This window comes from Callorhinchus milii, unplaced genomic scaffold (assembly GCF_018977255.1).
Source record: "Callorhinchus milii isolate IMCB2004 unplaced genomic scaffold, IMCB_Cmil_1.0 Scaffold10, whole genome shotgun sequence".
NCBI classification, from domain to species: domain Eukaryota; kingdom Metazoa; phylum Chordata; class Chondrichthyes; order Chimaeriformes; family Callorhinchidae; genus Callorhinchus; species Callorhinchus milii.
Genome location: NW_024704751.1, coordinates 15,135,997 through 15,154,591, shown reverse-complemented (window position 1 = coordinate 15,154,591; position 18,595 = coordinate 15,135,997). Strand labels below are relative to the sequence as shown.

At 44.5% G+C, this 18,595-nt stretch overlaps 1 protein-coding gene across 1 annotated transcript in view; it reads left to right on the top strand.

The window, feature by feature from the left end:
* The window catches only part of nkain1 (sodium/potassium transporting ATPase interacting 1), an 81,163-nt gene that overhangs the window by 41,925 nt on the left and 20,643 nt on the right, over positions 1–18,595 (top strand). The window contains exons 2-3 of the mRNA XM_042338919.1: positions 13,577–13,714; positions 16,425–16,505. Coding sequence (XP_042194853.1) covers positions 13,577–13,714; positions 16,425–16,505 — 219 coding nt within the window. The remainder of the gene's footprint in view (positions 1–13,576; positions 13,715–16,424; positions 16,506–18,595) is intronic.

The window sequence follows — 18,595 nt, the reverse complement described above, 5'->3', positions numbered from 1 at the left end:
GGGACTGCATGACAAATGGGGGATTCAAGGCGAACATTAATTCACACAAACAGATTTCTGGGCCCACTCGGCTCCAGTGGTGAAGCGAACTGCGATTAAGTTAAAGCTTTTGTTCAGTAGTCTGTCCCTCGTCCCCTGCGTTCCACCATCTGTGGCCATGCCTTCAGCCGCTACACCCCAAAACTCTGGAACTCTCTCCCATTATCCCTCTGCCTTGCCCCCTCACTCCCCACCTTCAAATCCCGCCTAAAGACCTTCCTTTTTGATCGTCCTTACCTCCCCCCCTCCCTCTCCCCTGGCTCAGTGTCAGACTCCGTCACTGTTAAGCACTCTGGGACTCTACCCAGAGTGAAGGGCGCTGTACAACTGCAAGTTGTTGTTGTAGTTGAACGGTGGCATTGTATAAGGTCCCATCTTCCCGTGAACACTAACAATCCCGTGACCCTATCGGAAAAGAGAAGGCAGTTTCTCCTGCTATCCTGGCTGACAATCCAACTGATAAAGTTAGTCATTTGCTTCACGGCTGTTATGGCGATCTTGCTGAGTGCAAAATGGCTTCAGCGCTCACCTACGAAAAGGCAGTGTCATTGCGAAGTATTTTGGGATGTTTCCAAATGATGAGATGCTATAAAAATGCTCTTTCATTCCGTAACCTTTGGCTATCCATTATTCTGCTTTCACAAGACTGAAGAAAGCTCGGGGAGAGAAAATTTCGCTAAGAATCTTCAATTGGAAACGTCTAAAAGATAATAACAGCTCCTGCATTTGATATAGCGTCTTAATGCACTGAAATGCCTCAAAGCGACTCACAGTTAAGTGTGAGAAGAAAAATAGAAGTCTCTGGTCAGGCAGCATCTATGGAGAAAGGAAAGTGAGTCAACGTTTCGGGTCCACGACCCTTCGTCAGGACACGGTTAAGTGTATTTGCAGGTGAATTTTCACACAGCAGTGCCCCCCAAACAGTCGAGGTAAACAACCAACTTAACTGGGATTGTCAGCAAGGACAAAACTCCTTCTCGTTAGCAGTAGTGGGACGAGTTCTTTGACATCCAGACGAATGGGTGGACGTTCAGGTTTCCATCTCATCTGAAGGAAAGGCATCTCCAAAAAGGCACCAATGGGTGTGATTATGGGCAGCAATGGGTGATATACATGTGGGATTGACAATGTACCCAATAACAGTTCTGCAGGTAACCAAGAATAAGTTGGTACAATTCAGAAGCAGGGATCATTATTCCCTTGTGAGCCAACTCCCAGAATCTTCCTATTTTGCCTGACGATTCTTGTACAGGATTGAGTTCAAAGATCGAAAGCTATAAGGTTGCTTATTCATACGATGCCCGTGAGCAGGAAGCATATTACATCAGCAGTTTCCTGCCAAGACCAGTGTCAGGCTGGTGGTGGTGATACTAATTAGCACAACTTAATTAAACAGCACAAATTAGTTCAGCTGGGACATTAGCTGCCCTGTAAATCTTTCTCTTTGTAGGTTGAACTCCACTCGGTTTGCAGCACTCTCGCCTCGGATTCAGAAGGTTGTGAACGCGAGTTTCCCCCCCCCACCCCACCCACCCCCACCATGTCACGGACTTTGAGTCTAGGCTGGTGCTCCATTGTAATCCCAGAAGGTGCCGAGACATTCAACTGAGCTCCTGTCTGTGTCTGTTCAGGTGAACGTTAAAGATCCTGTGGCACGTTTCGAATAGAGAAGAGAGTTTCTCCCAATGTCCTGGTCAACAATCCCCCCCCACCAGATAAAATTAACCATTCACGCCATGGCTGTTTGTGGGACGTGGCTGTGAGCAAATCAGCTGCTGCGTTCACCGACAAATATGTAGTCCCTACAGTTGCCCTCGAGACGTGAAAGGTGCATTATCAAATACAAGGATTATTATTATTTAGCTTTTGGGTGGGTGGGTGGGTGGGTGGGTGGAATTCACAGCAGGTTGAGGCTGTGTGTTAACCGGTGTTAGGAATAGACTTGAACAGCCAAATGGCACTTTCCTAAGTCAGGGTTTTGTGTTGTTAAACAATGACATTTACAGTGGAAATAATATGTGGAATGCAGCCTTTGTGAGGATGCTGAGGGGTGAACGAGACACAAGTGGGCTGGTTTAGTCAGTCACAGGGGCTCAGTTTGCTGTGAGCTCTTACTTGCTGGTATTTACCCAGTGACCGACAGCGCTGGTGAAATCCAGCTGGCACTCGGGCATACTGTTCTTGATGTATTACATCTCAGTAACATCAATGCATAAGCTTAAAGAGATTAAAACAGAAAATCAATTCCGATCTACTCCATCAGCTTTCCACTGCAAGACTATAATTGCCAATAATTTAATGTTGTCCGAATTCCCTTGAATATTTTAACCGCACTTATATTGACTCACACATGGCCACAAGTTGAAACAAAACCCTACACTCACCCTTGACCCTTTTTGAGGATTGATTCCAATCATCTTTCAACAGAACATCCCAAGCGGTAACCAAATCGCCGTATAATAATGATGCTTGCATTTGATGTGGTGGTTTATCATGTCGGAACATCTCCATTTACTGTAAAATGTAGTGACTGTGTATTTGTAGGAAAACACAGCAGCCAACACAGTGATGTCCCACAAGCAGCCATGACGATTTTTATGGGGAGGAATGTCGATCAGGGCACTGGGTGAAACTTCCTTCTCCCTTCGAATCGCGTCGCTGTGGGATCTTGATATCCACCAGAACTTTGGTTTAACATCTCATCCGAGGGACAATGCAGAGCTCGAGAGTGAGCTCGAATTCCTGACTGCTTGAACCCGCAACCTTTGGTGTCAGGACAGAGAGTGCTACAGACTGAGCATTTACTGCAAAAACGCCTCCACTGCATCCTTAATGATAATAATAATGCTTGCTTTTGATATAGCGTCTTATCACGCCTTCGAGACGTCTCAAAGCGCTTCACAGAATACACCATAAAGTGAATTGACTTAATGTTTTGTGGGCGGAACGCGGCAGCCAATAGCGCACAGCCAGCGCTCCACAAATAGTCGTGGATCAAGCCACCAAATTATTATTATTTTTTTTGAGGGATTATTAATTGCCGTGAACTTTTTATCATCAGTGGTTTTCGGACCTCGGCGATGCTGTGTGAAAGGAAGGATCCACCAGCATGATCAGTCAGTCGTCAAGAGCTCTGAGGCTATATTGCTCTCTGATCTCATACAATTTTCTCCTTCTCACCTGTACCTGTGACTCATGCTGACACACACGCTCTCCAAGTGTTCAGAGGTCTCTGACACATCATCCCAGAGCCCCTTCTCCCCTCGTCAGCCAGCTCTCCTGTGGAGCATAAATCCGTCAACCCAGTCTGTCCTCGCTTGCTATTCCCACGTGTGCCTTTATACCTTCCTTGCATGCCAGAAGGTGGCAGGTTCTGTTCCCAGTCTATCCGGAACATTGGTGACAACCTGGCTCAGTTGGCATCCACTGTCGCCTCTGAGTCAGAAGGTCTTAGGTTCAAGCTCCACGTCGGGACTTTGAGCTCAATACATTACTGGGGAACGCTACATTGTTGGAAGTGGCATCTTTGGATGATATTAAACCGAGCTCCCATTCCGTGCCATGTTCTGGTTGACGTTAAAGATCCCTGGTTACAGAAAGAAGTAGTAGTTTGCTCCACGTCAGGACCCAATGATTTATTTTGTCTTTTCTAAACGCCAGGTCAATAAATGACGAGCAAGAGCTTTTCCCGCCCCCCTCCCTCTAATATCTCTCTTCCCCGCCTTTGTGTCTCGGGAGAATTTCCTATGGAAAATCCATCCTGGTAAGATGCAAAGGGGGCTTCCCCGTGGACAGAAGACATGTGGGCAGAGAAATGGAATTGTTCAATGGAGGGAAAATAGCTCATCAGAGTATTATTATTAAATCTGAAACTCTGTGGATCTCTTCCCTGCAACATTGAATAATTAACAAATTAGCCCTCCAAGGCGATGAAACTGACAGGGTTTAAGACCTGCAAAACAAATTACAGTCTCTGTGTGCAATCTGCTCCCAGTGAGTTATTAATGCATTTCGGGGGAAAGTGTTGTAGGTTATTAGACATGTAAATTTATTCGCATTTAAGGGCGGGGAAAATAATGTTCTCTCGCAATGTGATGAACATCATAGATTCCAGACCCAGTCTTATCACAAAAGAGGGTTAGCTTCATGTCCCAAATATCCGCATGAGTAAACTGCTTCCTGTCTACTTTGAAGCAAGGGGCAACATGTTTTTTATTCTGATAAATCTATCGGGAGTGAATGTTTGCCGCTGGATGGAGATTTAAGAGAAATCAGGAGCTTGCGTTTTCACACCACCTTTTTTTTGAATCGCGTCTGTCTCTTTGCAGTAATTGCTACGCTATTATTGTTTTTGATGACAAATTACAGCGCTGATGTGGGACTTGAACCCACAGCCCCCTCCCTGACCCAGAGGATAGAATGTCCAACAATTTCTTGGTTTATAAGATGAAGGCGTAGAATCATAGAAACGTACAGCACAGAAGGAGCCCATTCAGCCCACCGTGCCTGTGCCCGCTTTGAAAGGACTATCCAATTCGTCCCACTCCCCCGCTCTTTCGCCATATATCCAATCCCTTTATGAAAGTTATTATCGAATCTACTTTCAAACTCCTTTCAGGCAGTGCGTTCCAGATTTTATTTCAGATTGACATGACTTCCCGCAATTTGCAGCCTTTTACAAACCGAGTCGAGGGCCGCTGTTTCTGTTGACCCAATCTTCTCTGCTGGTCTTTTCAGTCATTGTCCCTCTTACCCAGAGTGCGATGTTTGTCGAATGTAAACCATTTGATTGCCAATGCCCTGCCCTGGACAATACTTTTTCCTTTCTCTTTTGGGAGGGGTGGAACATGAGGATTTGTGTTGCGTTGTTTTAATGTGCGTGGCAGACAGTTTGTCTGGTGTAACACATCAGTTCCTAGCACAAATTGGCCCAATCGATCCTTAAACAAAATAGTGATCAGTTTCCCGCTCCTGATAATGACCGCACTTAATTCCTGAACTAGAATTGTGACGATGCACATATAATAGGTTGAGGTTAGCAGCACCAAAAAGATCTTGAATTCCAACCAACAACAACAATTTGCATTTATACAGTGCCCTTCACGGGGGGTAATGTCCAGGAGCGCTTAACAGTGGCGGAGTCTGACCCCAAACCAGGGGGAGAGGGAATGGGGAGGTGGCCATGAGCACGAATCAAGAAGGAAGGTCTTTAGGTGGGATTTAAAACTGGGGAGGGGGCATGGTGGAGGGATCGGGGGAGAGAGTTCCAGAGTTTGGGCCGTAGTGGCTGAAGGCACGGCCACCGATGGTGGAGCAGAGTCGACGAGGAAGGTGGAAAGAGGTAATAGAATAAGGCTCACAGCTCCAGACTGAGCTTTGCCGGTGATCAAAGTCAGTCAGCTGAGGCTAACGCCAAGTGGGAATCAGGACTAATTGGTGCTTAATTTGCCAATTAAACTCTGAGTACACAATCGAGCGACGACAGAGGAGTGGAAACGTCACACCTTGGAGAGTGCTGTTGGGCTTTGGGTTGATGTGCATTGCGCAGAGAGGGTTTTGCTTTGGCTCTAAGCCATGTGCACCATCAGGGAGCATCTAATGTTCGTTTCTGAGCACAAAATGCATAACCAACACTCAACGCCTGGTACTGTTACCTTTGACGCACATATGAACGTACATGATTTATCATTGCACCTGTCATGAGATGTTACCCGGTAACCAACACCTTCTGCCTTTCAATTGCATTGAATGACTGACTGACTGTTGAACAGCGGCAGCCTTGGGTTTAGCTCAGGCAACTCCTTGAGGATCTTACTTAGGTCTTTCTCTCTTCGTCATTTCGAGGGATGCCTGCAGGACTGAAATGTTAATTAATGGAGCCCAATCATACTGAGGATATTGGCCATTCCACAACCACCTGCAAAAAACTAAAAAATCAAAGTGTAGAAATGAGCAGAAAAAGGAATTCTTTCACAGGTGGTGAGAAACGAGGATAAGTTTCTCTTATTCTCTATTCTCTTCTCTATTCACTCACTTCCCTCTGCATTTCCCAATAACTTTGCTCTCATCTGAAGGACGGCATATGGATTGACTGTAATTTGTGGGCAAAGTCAAATTATTGTTAAAAACAATTGTAGACTTGTTAGCTTTGATGTCGATGGTTGATGTTGGTGGTGGGGGGGGAGATTTTTAAAATCATTCATATAGGAGGAAATTCCAAAGTATCTAGGTTAAGGTGAAGATGCTAAATCGAAGCCAATGTGACACCATGAAAGGCAGGTTATAGCCAACACAATCATTGGATATCTTTGGGTGGGGGAAGCGGCTGAGTAAACAGACACGGTTAATGCATTTCTTGGCTTGCAAGGAAGTATGTGATGAGTTATTTCACGGGCGCAAAGGAGCTGAAATGTACTTTTTTTGTGATATCAGCAGCGTGGATAACGGATACACAAATTATAGGAAAGGTGTGGCACTTACCATTCATAGTGGCTCTAGTTCAGCGGTCCTGACTGACTGATTGCTCACCTCAGTGATGATTTGGTTGAGTGAAGGATTGGTCTCGTGAGACCTTCTCAACTGACGGAGTTTTAGAAAAAGCCTTCCTGTACTTTTTCAGATCAAAGATGGACAGCGCTTGATAGCAATGGTGGGCACAACCTAGCAACTGAACAAGTGAAGGCATCTGACTAGTAAGACTACATGTTGGCATACTTTGCCCACTTTCTGACTGTTTTGTACCTGTGCTGGCATTTTGACACGGGTTAAAGACAGTCAGAAAGAGGCTGAGACTCATTATTTTGAGGTTAGGGTTAGGGGAACTCGATTTGCTTTTGTTGGCAGAAACAATACTGATATTTTAGAAATTCACGCTGTCACTTCACAGGTAATTAAGCAGGAAACCTTTCTTCAAAACAGGAACAAGCAAAGTAGCGCTCAGTTTATTAACTGTTTGCAATATTGTTCCCATTGAAAAAAAAACAATACTTTAATTACTCTAAATGGAAAACAAGAATTGCAATATAAATATCCCTGGCAACTTTACTGCAACTGATGTTTACATATTTTTGATCTTGATATAATCTATGGATACAGAAAAGGATTTTTGTGAAGCTTTTTTTGTGCCATTAATTATTAATATTGCAAAGTTAAAATAGGGAGGGAAAAGGTGGGGATTTATTTTTGAAGACGTTAACACAGACAATGCAACAATGGAATCGCAGTCAATTAAAGTCTCACTGTTTGCTCAAAGAATTAGAGATAAGAGCAGCGTGGAGGAAGATAATTAGACAGTAATGAAGCAGAAAGTGTGCATTACTCCGCACGGATCTTGACTTGGGCACAATTAGTGAAGAAACTGCCATCCTTTTACCCTTGTGTTAGCAACTAGTTCAAGTTGCTAACTTGACTGAGTTAAGTGGAGCTGCATCAAGCAAGAAACTGCAGCAAAGCCAGATCAGCTCCAGTATTGAGCCTTGTATTGCCTTCAGTGCTCTTCTTTCGATCCTCGCATTGATGGAACAAGAAAGTCTCTCTTGATTTTCTTTCATTGAAAGCATTAGGAAACTGTCCTAGAAGAGGGAGCAAGACTGATCTTGTGAGTATACCCACACATACACGCAGACACACACACACTCCACAATAGTCTTTGGGGACAATGCCTTTGCCAGTATTTCACCTTCTCTACTTTGGACTTGGCAAAGGTTGGTCACACGAGTGGTAAAGATGCTAATGGATGTGCTCTGCACCAAGTATCTCTCAGGGACTGGCCTCAAAGACACAGATTCTATGATACTGTAACACACTAAAGGGGGATGGAAGCACCACATTGTAGATAAAGATCTACCAGCAGAGAAATGGACATTCGGCCCATCATGTCCCACCACAGCTGCCTGTCTTTCCAAGATCCTCTTGATTTATTAATGCAACTTTCTAGCTGTTTCCCCCTAAAATATATTTTTTAACGGTTCAGGCACTTATCCAGTTCCCTTCGCTGAGCCCTGGGACGTCTTTCCAGCATGAAGACCATTATACAAGTGTAATTTGTTGTAGTTGTTGAGCCAAAGGGCCTTTTTCATCCAAACTAATCTTGGGAACCCCTCTGACTAGGTATTTTTCCCTGCGGAGTGGAGTGAGGAATGGACCCCTGGTTTACACAGTCCTTTTTGGTCCATCGGTTGGTGACTTGAAGGAGGACACGGGGAATCCAATGCCGTTAAAGCACAAGTCCAGATCGTATTTTGAATCAATCTCCCCACAAGCAAACTTGCACGAGGAGCAATCGTTGTTTTTTAAATAGAAGCAAGTTTTCAGAAATGACACAGAAGTCAAAATATTGTTTCGGCATAAGAGCATAAGAATTCCTGGACGATAGAAGATCAAAGTCCATCCAGTTCACCTTCCAGCATCCTGGCAATCAGTCGCAAGCAATTATCATGTCCCAAACTTTATACTGTATCCCAAGATATTAATTCCTAAAATAAATCTATCTAATTTGCTTTTGCTGTCTCTTTTGTTTGATTTTTTTCTAAATTATTACTAAACTCTCAATCTAATTCTTGGGCTCTTTCGCCGATAAATTTGGTTATCTTTAGACCCATCAAGTCAATTTATCTGATGGGCCACAGAGTAGCTGACAATTATGTGGCTGACTAGTCACTCCTGATGTAAACAAGCCCCAGTCTGCTGTTGGTATTTGAGCAATTAAGGGGCGAATTGGGCGAATTGGAAGCTGATTTTGTTTTTGTTAATAATAAATTGGAGTTGTTACGATGAAATGAATTCAGCATAAATTTTTGATGAAATATCGCCATTGGCAAGTTAACACACGTAAGCGCACGGGATGAGCAAAATTGTGAGGCGGGGAGGAGAAAGAGGGAACGGAGGTTACTGGAATAATACTGAAGGAAGAGAAGTTTGGATTTGAGGCTCTCTCGTCATGACGAGACTTTCAGTGGTGGTGTGTGTTGCTCCCTGGCAGTTAACCTCTGACTCATCCGCTCCAATCATGTCAACAGTCTGTTCCATGTAACTCCATAAGCTGGTGGCATGAGGTTGCCTCTTTTGCTACCGTTTCTTTGTGCTGATGTGGCTGGTTTTACCCTTATTACTATCCCAAGGTAATTTGTAATCTCGCCGTGCCCCCCCCCCCCTCCGTGTCCTGGTTCAGCCAACCCAGCATGATGGCTCTAGGCTGTTCAGTGCTTGGGTTATTGCTGAGTGAGAGAGTGCTGGGACACACAGGTCCCTTAAGGAGATCTCCTACAGATGATTCCAGACCCCAACAATCAGAGACTGGGACGGTTGATGGCTGTGACACCTCTCTGCCTTGGCGAGATGGTAATGGTTTTGCTGTTGGAATTCCGAGAATTTCGGGCACTCTATAGTCTAATTTTAATAACTGCAATCTCAACGGGCACTTAACCTCTGAGTCTCTTGGAAGACTAAAGCGATTGTAAATAGCAAAAGAATCCAGTGTCAAATTTGTAACTGGGGTTCATTACACCAGTGTAAATTAGTTCGTTAGCATTGGGTTATTCTGTCCAGCCAGCGGATTTACAAGTGGAGTTAGCACTCAAACACTGGAGATTTAACCTCAACAAACAACCGTGTTGATGTACATTCAGGACAGAGAACCCCGGAGTATATCATGGAGGTCGATAAAATAGTAACCTTTTAATACGCAGCAGGAGCTGAAGTCTCCTTGGCTGATCAATACAGGATTGTTTTCATTGGCAACGAACATTAATATAACAGGAAATTCAGGAGACATTAATATCGTGGGTTTCCTTTGGGCATAGCAACTTGGTGGAGCAAAGCTGAGTATTTTTTCAATGAGAAGAGCCTCGGAATAGTGACTCCGAATCTGGAATGCCTAAATCTATCTTTCAGTGCCTCCAGTCAATCATTCAGACTTGAATCTGGATGCCAACAAGTCCAATTTATTGACAGTGACGTTAATGGTGTCTCCAATGGAAAAGCGAGAAAATGGTTATGTTGCAATGATAAATGGAGGATGTAACTTTGTAGAATCAAAGCAATTACAATCCTGAAGGAGGCCATTCAGCCCGTTGAGACTGCCCCTGATCTCATTCAAATTGTTCATTCAATGCTCCATCCTTTCCTCACACCCCTTCAAACGTCTATCATTCATATACTGGTCTACTTCCCTCTTGGAACCCATAATGGACTGCGCGCTACCCCTTTACTCGGCAGGGCTTCTCGCATCCCATCAACTCCCTGGGTGAAAAACATTCTCCTAAACTCTCCTTTCGCTTTTCTTGTGACTGTCTTAAACCCGTCTCCTCTAGTCACTCTCTCCTAGCAATGGAAATAGTTTCAGACTAAACTTGTTTCCGCTCAGAATCTCGCAGAAAAACGGATATGAAATTAAAACCGCATTTAGGAATTGTCCAAATCCTGGTCACTCTAAAGTGCTACATAAATAGAATCAGTCTCGGCCCAGACAGAATTTCTCCCCAAAATAGATTATCCCAAAGGGTACTTTGGTGCACAAGCTCTCAATTAGAATTGTAAGTGTTTTTATCGTTGCCTTTAGTGTCCAATAATATTTTATTAAAGAGGCAGCATCTTATATACCTCCTGAAAATCGCAGTTCATAGCAGGATCTACATTAACATCATCCATCAATTTTGTTACATCCCAAGGAATTGTCATAAATTTGCCAGGCATCATCTGCTATCCATCCACCTTGGAATCATTGCCTTTACTGTTTTTAAATGGGCCCTCAATGCTCCTTTTCCAAGACTCCCTGATGTTAATCTGACATCTGTAGCGCGGGAAGCAGACTAATAATTCCCAGGATTGCGGTCCTAACTTTTATTTAATTGAAACAGTAGCTGTTTCTCAATCTGCCGCTGTTGCTTGTATTTAATGAACCGTGAAAAGACTCTGCCCACAGATCCCAAGCTTCCAGCCTGAATTCCTTGTTGTCTTTGTACATTCATGGATTTTATTATTAATAATTAATAACTCTCACCAACTTAGATCATCCAGTATGAAAGCCCATACAGGTGTGTGGATTAGCCCGCTTGCTTTTGCCATACCCACATTCATAAATTAAATGACAATAATCCTCGCATTTCACATACTGCCTTATCACATGGAAATGTCTCAAGTGCTTCAGAGGGTCCTGTAAAGTGTAGTGACTGCGTATTTGTGGGTAATGCATAATGAAGAGCCGTGAAACAAATTACCAGATTTATCGGGTGTGTGGGTGGGGGCGGGGGTTGGGATTGTCGCCAGAACATCAGTATTTTGAATACTCAGCTCAGAGCCCTGCTGTCGTGTATTAACTAAACGTCTGCCTATTTCACTTGTGGTCAATAAATTGGTTGTTCTTTCAACTCACCAGTTTATAGAGGATTCAGCATTGATCAGTGCAAGGAATAAGTCTGTCAATGAGGCAGCGATTCTGTGTATTGACATGAGAAACCTCAATGGGTTCTCCGCTCGCTGCATCATCTCAGAGCGCACAGAACCTGGGTAAGAGGCTATTCTGCACTTTGTCCTTTGCCCACTACAGGCCATTGGAGGCTGCAATGTAAGATAAGTTGTAAGCCTTGGATGAGCTGTTATCACTTGAGTAGAATTTGCTTACGAGATTTGACGAACGAGAGTGGGACAAGGGTTCAAACAAAGCAAGAGCCTGGGATCAAATGGATCCCGTCATTCCTTTGGGAATATCGAGAGACTTCCTCCAGCCGTGAAAGGTGCTACACTGGTCGCAAGGGTTATTCTCACTGTTATTATTTACAGTGAAATGGCCACTCAGATAAAGTTATCAGAATCCCATCGCAATCCGTGTGAACCTTCCCAACACAGAGCCTTATTTACACTTTGGAAAAACAATGCCAACTCTCCGGAGTACAGGCATCAAAAACGGTTACAAATTCGCCTTAAATCTTTTAGATTTAGAGGATGAATAATAAATGACAGGAGCAGTGTTATGCTGGTAATTTTACGACGCTGCACTTTTATTGATTCTAACTGGATTTATTGCAGGAGCGGTTAAGCAGCTGGGCGAGTTAGTTTGCTGCGAAGTAAACAAGGCTTCGAGTGGCTCAATGAGTTGCTTTTAACTAAATGAGGTGTTTCATCATGTTGAATTTCCCAGGGCTCATTATAACACAAAGAGCAGGCTTTCCGATCAGCCCTGCACATCTCCTGCTCTCATAGTTCTGCTCACGCGGTTGGGCTTAAACGTTGAGTCTCCGTAATTAAAGGGAATAAATTCAACTTTATTCAATATTGATATTTCTGCTACAGTTGGGGGTCCCATTCTATCGTGCTTTGGTATTACCGTACATTCAGCTTTTAAATCCTCCACGGTCTTGCCCCCGGTGTACCCCTCAATTCTGCCCACTTCACACCCGACCCATCCCACCATCGGCAGCCATGCTGCCCACTCTCTCTGCCTGAAGTATCTCTGATTTCGCTCGCTCCCTCCCTCCCTCCCTCCCTCCCTCACCTTGTTCAAGATCCATCTCAAGACCTACCTCTTCGACGGCGCTTTCAGTTAACTCTCCGCATTTAGGATCCCACCCTCAGCCAATACTGCTAAGCCCTTTGGGATGTCCTCGTGATGTGAAGGTGTTATATAGACGTAAGTTTGCGTTGTATCGCCATTTATGGCGCGAGCTTCTAGCGGAACAAGCAATAGGGTGTGCCTCCTGATGTCTCGTGTTGTCCCTGCGCAGCATGCAGGCGGTGATGTCAGCTGGATGGAGGATATTTTTATGGGGCCAAACCCCCGCAATAAAAAGCCGACTCTGGTATCGTTTGCTCACTCCCCTCCCCCACCCCGAGCGGTTGGAGCAGTTTGGTGCGAAGCCCAGTGATCCACATGAGGCATTTCAAAGTATTTATTTGTGCAGTTTCGGGATTCTGCTTCTATTAATATAATGATGATTAGGTTGAAGCCACTGAAATGACATTACACCGCTGTGGCCGGGGATTCGCGCAAATCAGTGGAGTGAAAGACTGATCATTAATGAACACTTGAAACCAGCTGCAACCCTTATTTTGGTTGTAATTTCAGCCTTTAATAATACTTCCTTCATCCTGGGCTCCAACCCCAGCCTGGAACACTGGCAGCATTTATCACGACTGTTCGTGGGACACTGCTGTGCGCAATTAGCTTCCACGTTTCGCCCACAGAATACACAGTCGATTCACTTTGTAATATATGCTGTGAAGCGTTTTGAGACGTCACAATGATGCGATAAGGCGCTGTGTCAAATGCAAGGATTGTTATTATTATGGTAGCATTTGCAAGCACATCCAATGGCTTCCTGTGGGCGTACAAAACACATCGTCTCTAGGCTTTACAGTGTATCCTGTGAAGCGCTTGGAGAAGTCGTTAACGTGAAAGGCACAAGGCCAAATGCAAGAATTTTTATTATATTATCCTCCCCCAACATCCCCCTCCCCCAAGCCCCCACTTTGAACCCCCATGTTCAATTAATCTGCCCTGTGTCATCCATGAGAAGCTAATGTTGTTCCTATTTTCTTGCAGGTAGCTGCTTTGGAGAGGCAGATATTTGACTTTCTGGGCTATCAATGGGTCCCTATTTTGGCGAACTTTTTACACATTATGGCAATCATCCTCGGCATCTTTGGCACCGTCCAGTACAGACCCAAGTACTTAATTATGGTAAGTACAATAACTAACCTGTATTCTGTTCTTGGGACTGCGAAGAAAAAAACTTACGGCGTAATTAAGTGGATCGCGACTGATGCAGAAGGTCCCAAGTTTGATTCTCACTTTGTGCCGAGTTAGCTGAGTAGAGTGTGTCCCGTGAAGCGCTTTGAGACGTCCTCCTGACGCGAAAGGTGCTGTGTCATGTGAAAAGATTATTATTATTGTTGTGTTTAGTTACAGTAGATAATTTCGGTTTGAGAATATTTTTGAATTAATTTAATCTTCTTGCCTTTGCCGTCATTAACATTTTTTGCATGAAGATGGGGCTCGGGGATATAATTTGCTCCTTTCAATCAGTGGGGCTGGGGGTGTGTGGGGAGAAATGTCATGACAATCGCTTGTGTTATTAACATTCGGCATTCCTGAAGCTTAATGTCTTGAATATAAACCACGTTGAGGCAATTTTAGATATGAAGGAAATTATATTTTGAGCTCTGACAAAAAAAATACACTCAATCGTATCAAGCCTCAAAAGCAGTAAATTACTTTCAGGCCTTTGACTATTCGGGAATTATGTTCATTATTTGTAGATCTTTCTGCCTCTCTTCAAAGAGTTTACTGTTTGTTCTGAGTCTCGGCTTAAATGGCTGTTTTGTTCTTTTGTTGCCCTTGTGAAATTTTTAGTAATGAAGGGTTTATCTGGGCTGAGGCTCTGACTCATTGCTGGGATGGGGAAGACCACAATGTCGGTGGTACCGTGCTTTGGATGAGGTGTTCCCCGTCTGTGCCTTTTCAGGTGGACGCTAAAGGTCCAGGGGGAGCTATTGGAAAAAAGAAGGGACTTTCTCTCGCCCCGGGGCCCCGTTTTGTCCACGAACCAGGCAATCCGTCCACTTTGCGGTATATCCTGTGAAGTGCTTTGAGACGTCTCGAGACAACGTGATAAGGCGCCAAATGTCAAACGTGTGCATTGTCAAAGATATTGACCTTCAAACGTTCAAACTAAAGTCCCGTCTGTCTGATCAGGTGAACGTTAAACATCTCATGAAAGAGAAGGGAGTCCGGCCCAACGGTTACACTGTCTAGAAGTTATGAAGAGATCCATTTCGATAGCAGATGAGCATCAGCGATCGTGAAAATCGAGACCACTAATCTTCTGTTCCAGCGTGCTTTTTGTCTGTGGAGTGTTTTCCTCTGCTGTCAAATAGAAAGCACTATTGCTTTGCAATTACATTACCGAGGACGTCAGCCAGGTGTCTGACACCAGCAGAAACCAATCGCCATGCTTATGAGTAACTAAACCAGACTGAGAATTCCACTTATGCATGCCACTCACCCGTGGAAATTTCCCCATGTCTGGAAGGCAATGTGCTCTCTCTCTCTCTCTTTCTCTCTTTCTATTGATCTCTCTCTGCACGAACGCACCCTGGCTTACCTATTCCTGGAGAGTATTAGCAGCAGGTTGGCGAGAGACAAGGCTTGGGGGCCTCAGAGCATTGGTTGGTGGTTGAGGGGAGGTGGTGATTGCTGTAGTTGTAACCAACTCAAACTGGATGGTTTGCCACTTGAAAGCACTGTGTGCTTGTCCAGCCAGGACCACTATACCCATTGGGGCTTTGGCTTGCAGGGTTAACAGCAGCTGAGAACCACACTGCAGAATTTAAGGGATGTCTCCTATATTCCAAAGCCTTGTGCAGCTTTTAAACCTCATTACATTAGGAATGGACTTAAAGTAGTCTTGAAATAGCTTAGTCCCGCTCGCACTCCAAGTACAAGAGTCCCTTCAGTCCTCAATAGATGGACACATGGGGCTCCACTTGTCAGTTTTTAGAGAGCGAGTGAGCAAGCAAGGCTGTCTCTATGTCTTTTTCTCTCACTCACTGTCTCACTTTCCCCGTCTCACTTTACCCCTTTCACATTCCCCCATCTCACTCACTGACTCTCACTCTCTTTCTCTCACTGACTTTCTCGCTATCTGTCTTTCTCACTCTCTCTCTATCTTTTTCTCTCTCTGTCTTCCTCCCTCTCTCTGTCTCTCTCTCTCTCTCTTTTCCCTGTAACGTATCACCCAGTCACTTGCAACAAGACTTATTCACCCGCCAATCCTGAGACCAGCTCCACGACAGGCTGAATTACAGCTTTCACCTGGATTTCAATCTCTTCCAAGCTTCCAAGCTCTCCTCGTAAACCACGAAGACAAGTCCAGAGGTTAATTCCAGGGCAGTACTTACCTCCCATCCTGATGCTACCCAATCTAAACCTTAAAAAAAAATCCTTTGTATTCAACAGTGGTATCTCGTAGGTATTTCTGTCAGTTACAGTGACTGTGGATTTATAGTCTGTCTGGTTTGGAGACTCCTGAGCACAGTGACGGGTATCCATTGGGAACGCTTTAAGAAACAACTTGATGGTATCGTGGGAAGACTGTAGAGTGGATGAGGCCAATTTACACTCGTCCTCAAAACACACAGTCACTGCATTTTACAGTCTACATCCTGGGAGGCACTTTGGGATGGCTTCCTGTCGAAAAGGCTCTCTATCAAATGTAGGCTCTGGTGCAAATCCTTGACTGTCCAGTCCCTTTGAACATCATCCCTATGTGAAAGGCGCTATATAAATGCAATATTTTGTTGTTGTAAGGATGATGATCATTATTGTACATCACTGCAATTTCTGAGGTTTTTGCAACGTCTAAAGTGCCGTCTCCCTTTTGTTTTCTCAGTACGCCGGCTGGCTTGTTCTGTGGGTGACGTGGAATGCATTCATCATTTGCTTCTACTTAGAGGTTGGCCAGTTATCACAGGTAATTATCCACCTTACCATCCAAAGACGTAATTCTTCCTGGGCAGTTAATCAAAGCCCCGAAGCTTTAGGTTTCATTTATCATCTCTTTCTTCTTCATTTGTTTGTATGAGAGAGAGAGAGAGAGAGAGACAAAGCGTTACACGGCTCGAAGTTTTAAAACTTTAGATTTTTGGGGTGGGAAAAAAAACTCCGGGTTTTTGCTTAAACAAGATTGAAACTAACGTACGTTTTCAGGGAGGTTGGCTGAAACTGACTAAGTACTATCCATTAGGGCTGACTTCACTTTGCTGAGCACTCAAGAGATTGATAATGATAGTAATAATAATAATAATACTTGCATTTGATATATGCCAAAGATGAGAGGCTATAGTTATTTGCAGAGACATTAAATGTTGGCCTTTGCTACACTGGAGCGCAGCACGTTAAGTGGATGTGACGGAGGTTTTCAAAATTATACATTGGCTCAGTTGCTTGCACGCTCTCCTCTTGGTCAGAGGGTTATGGTTCCAAGCTCCGCATTGGGCTTACGGCTCACAGGCTAACGCTCCAATGCAGTGTTGTGTGAGTACTGCATTGTCCGAGGCACCGGCCTTCAGATGAGACAGAATTCCCTTCTGATCAGTTGGACATTAGATCCCATTCGAAAAGAGAAAAGAGTTTCTCTCTCCCAGCGTCCTGGCCGACAATTCCCCCCCCCCACCCCCTTAAATTTTAAGACCAAATGGTCTCGCAGGCTAAGACTGCGTGGAATTTCAGGCACTCTCCCCATGGACCTATTGGGTGCAGGACAGAGCTGCGACATTCGCTTCACATCACTGCTGCGCGGTCACCTGGCTTCTCTTCAACTCAAACCACCTTTAAGATAAGTGCTCCTTTAAGACGGTTTTCTAGCAAAAACAACACCTGCGAAGTCAGTGCAAGGCAGCGCTGATGGCAGCACAGAGCAGTCAGTTTCCTGGGAAACCTTTGTATACGGCATTCAGTGTGGAACCAGTTTGCAGACACTAAATTCTTCCTTTTAGCGCTGCATCACTTGTGCACGTTTCACCCTCAGAGCTAGAGATGCTCTTTGCTGGAATAAGTCTTTTAATTACAGTGGTTTGGACGGTGGTGGGTGGGGGGGTGGGGGTGGGAGTTATTTCAGGTCTGATTTCTCTCCAGTGTTTGTTTAAAAACCAGCTTGATGCCTTGATGGGTTGGATGGATTCTCTGGGTGTTCTGCAGAGAATGAGATCCAATGGGCTGAAGGGACTTTTTCATCCAGACCCACCTTGTGTTCTACAGCGCGTTCACAAAGTCCTGTTACCCCCATGTTGTATTTTTTCTGCAGTGCACTGACCCAACAGCTGAAACATGTGGAAGAACGATGACAATGGTATTCAGAAGTACCGCATTGTATTCATTACAAATGGTTAACTGTACGGTATTTAGACATTTTCCGTAACACGGGTGGAGTAACGGAAGAGGAAATTACTGGTATCAGACATTATTACACTCTACTCATCTGCAACAGAAAATAAAAATTCATTCTAAGAAAAAAAACACACAGGGGCTTTAAACAGGACTTTGTAAACACCCTGTACTGTAAAGCCTGGGTATAAGCCCCCAAATTCTACCCCATCTCAACACGTCAGACCATTTTGGAATCGCAAAAGACCGACTACCAAATTGACGGCTAAAACGTGAGCCTTACTTTTTTAAGGACCGAGTCAAATGGACAGAGGACTTCTTTTGGAGGAAGAGGGGGAAATGAAAGCAACAAAATTCTGTTCGGCGACCGCTCAACTTGATGATTAACAACAACAATTTCTATTTATACAGCAGCTTTCACGTCGGGACCGTGTCTCAAAAGCATGTAATATATTGGGAGCTGAGGGTGTAGGGGTTGAGGAAGGCTGCCGAAAGCACAGCCGAAGAAAGCGGCCCTTAAAACATGTTTTTAAGTGGTGGTGGGAGAGGGGTAGACGGATGGGTTTAATCGAATTAGGCAGTGCCAATTTCCAGCCTTGACAAGCTGCCAGTGCGAAAACGCTCACAAGCTTAGAAATCGCAGCATTTTATCCGCGACATTGTGCACGTGTTGGCTCA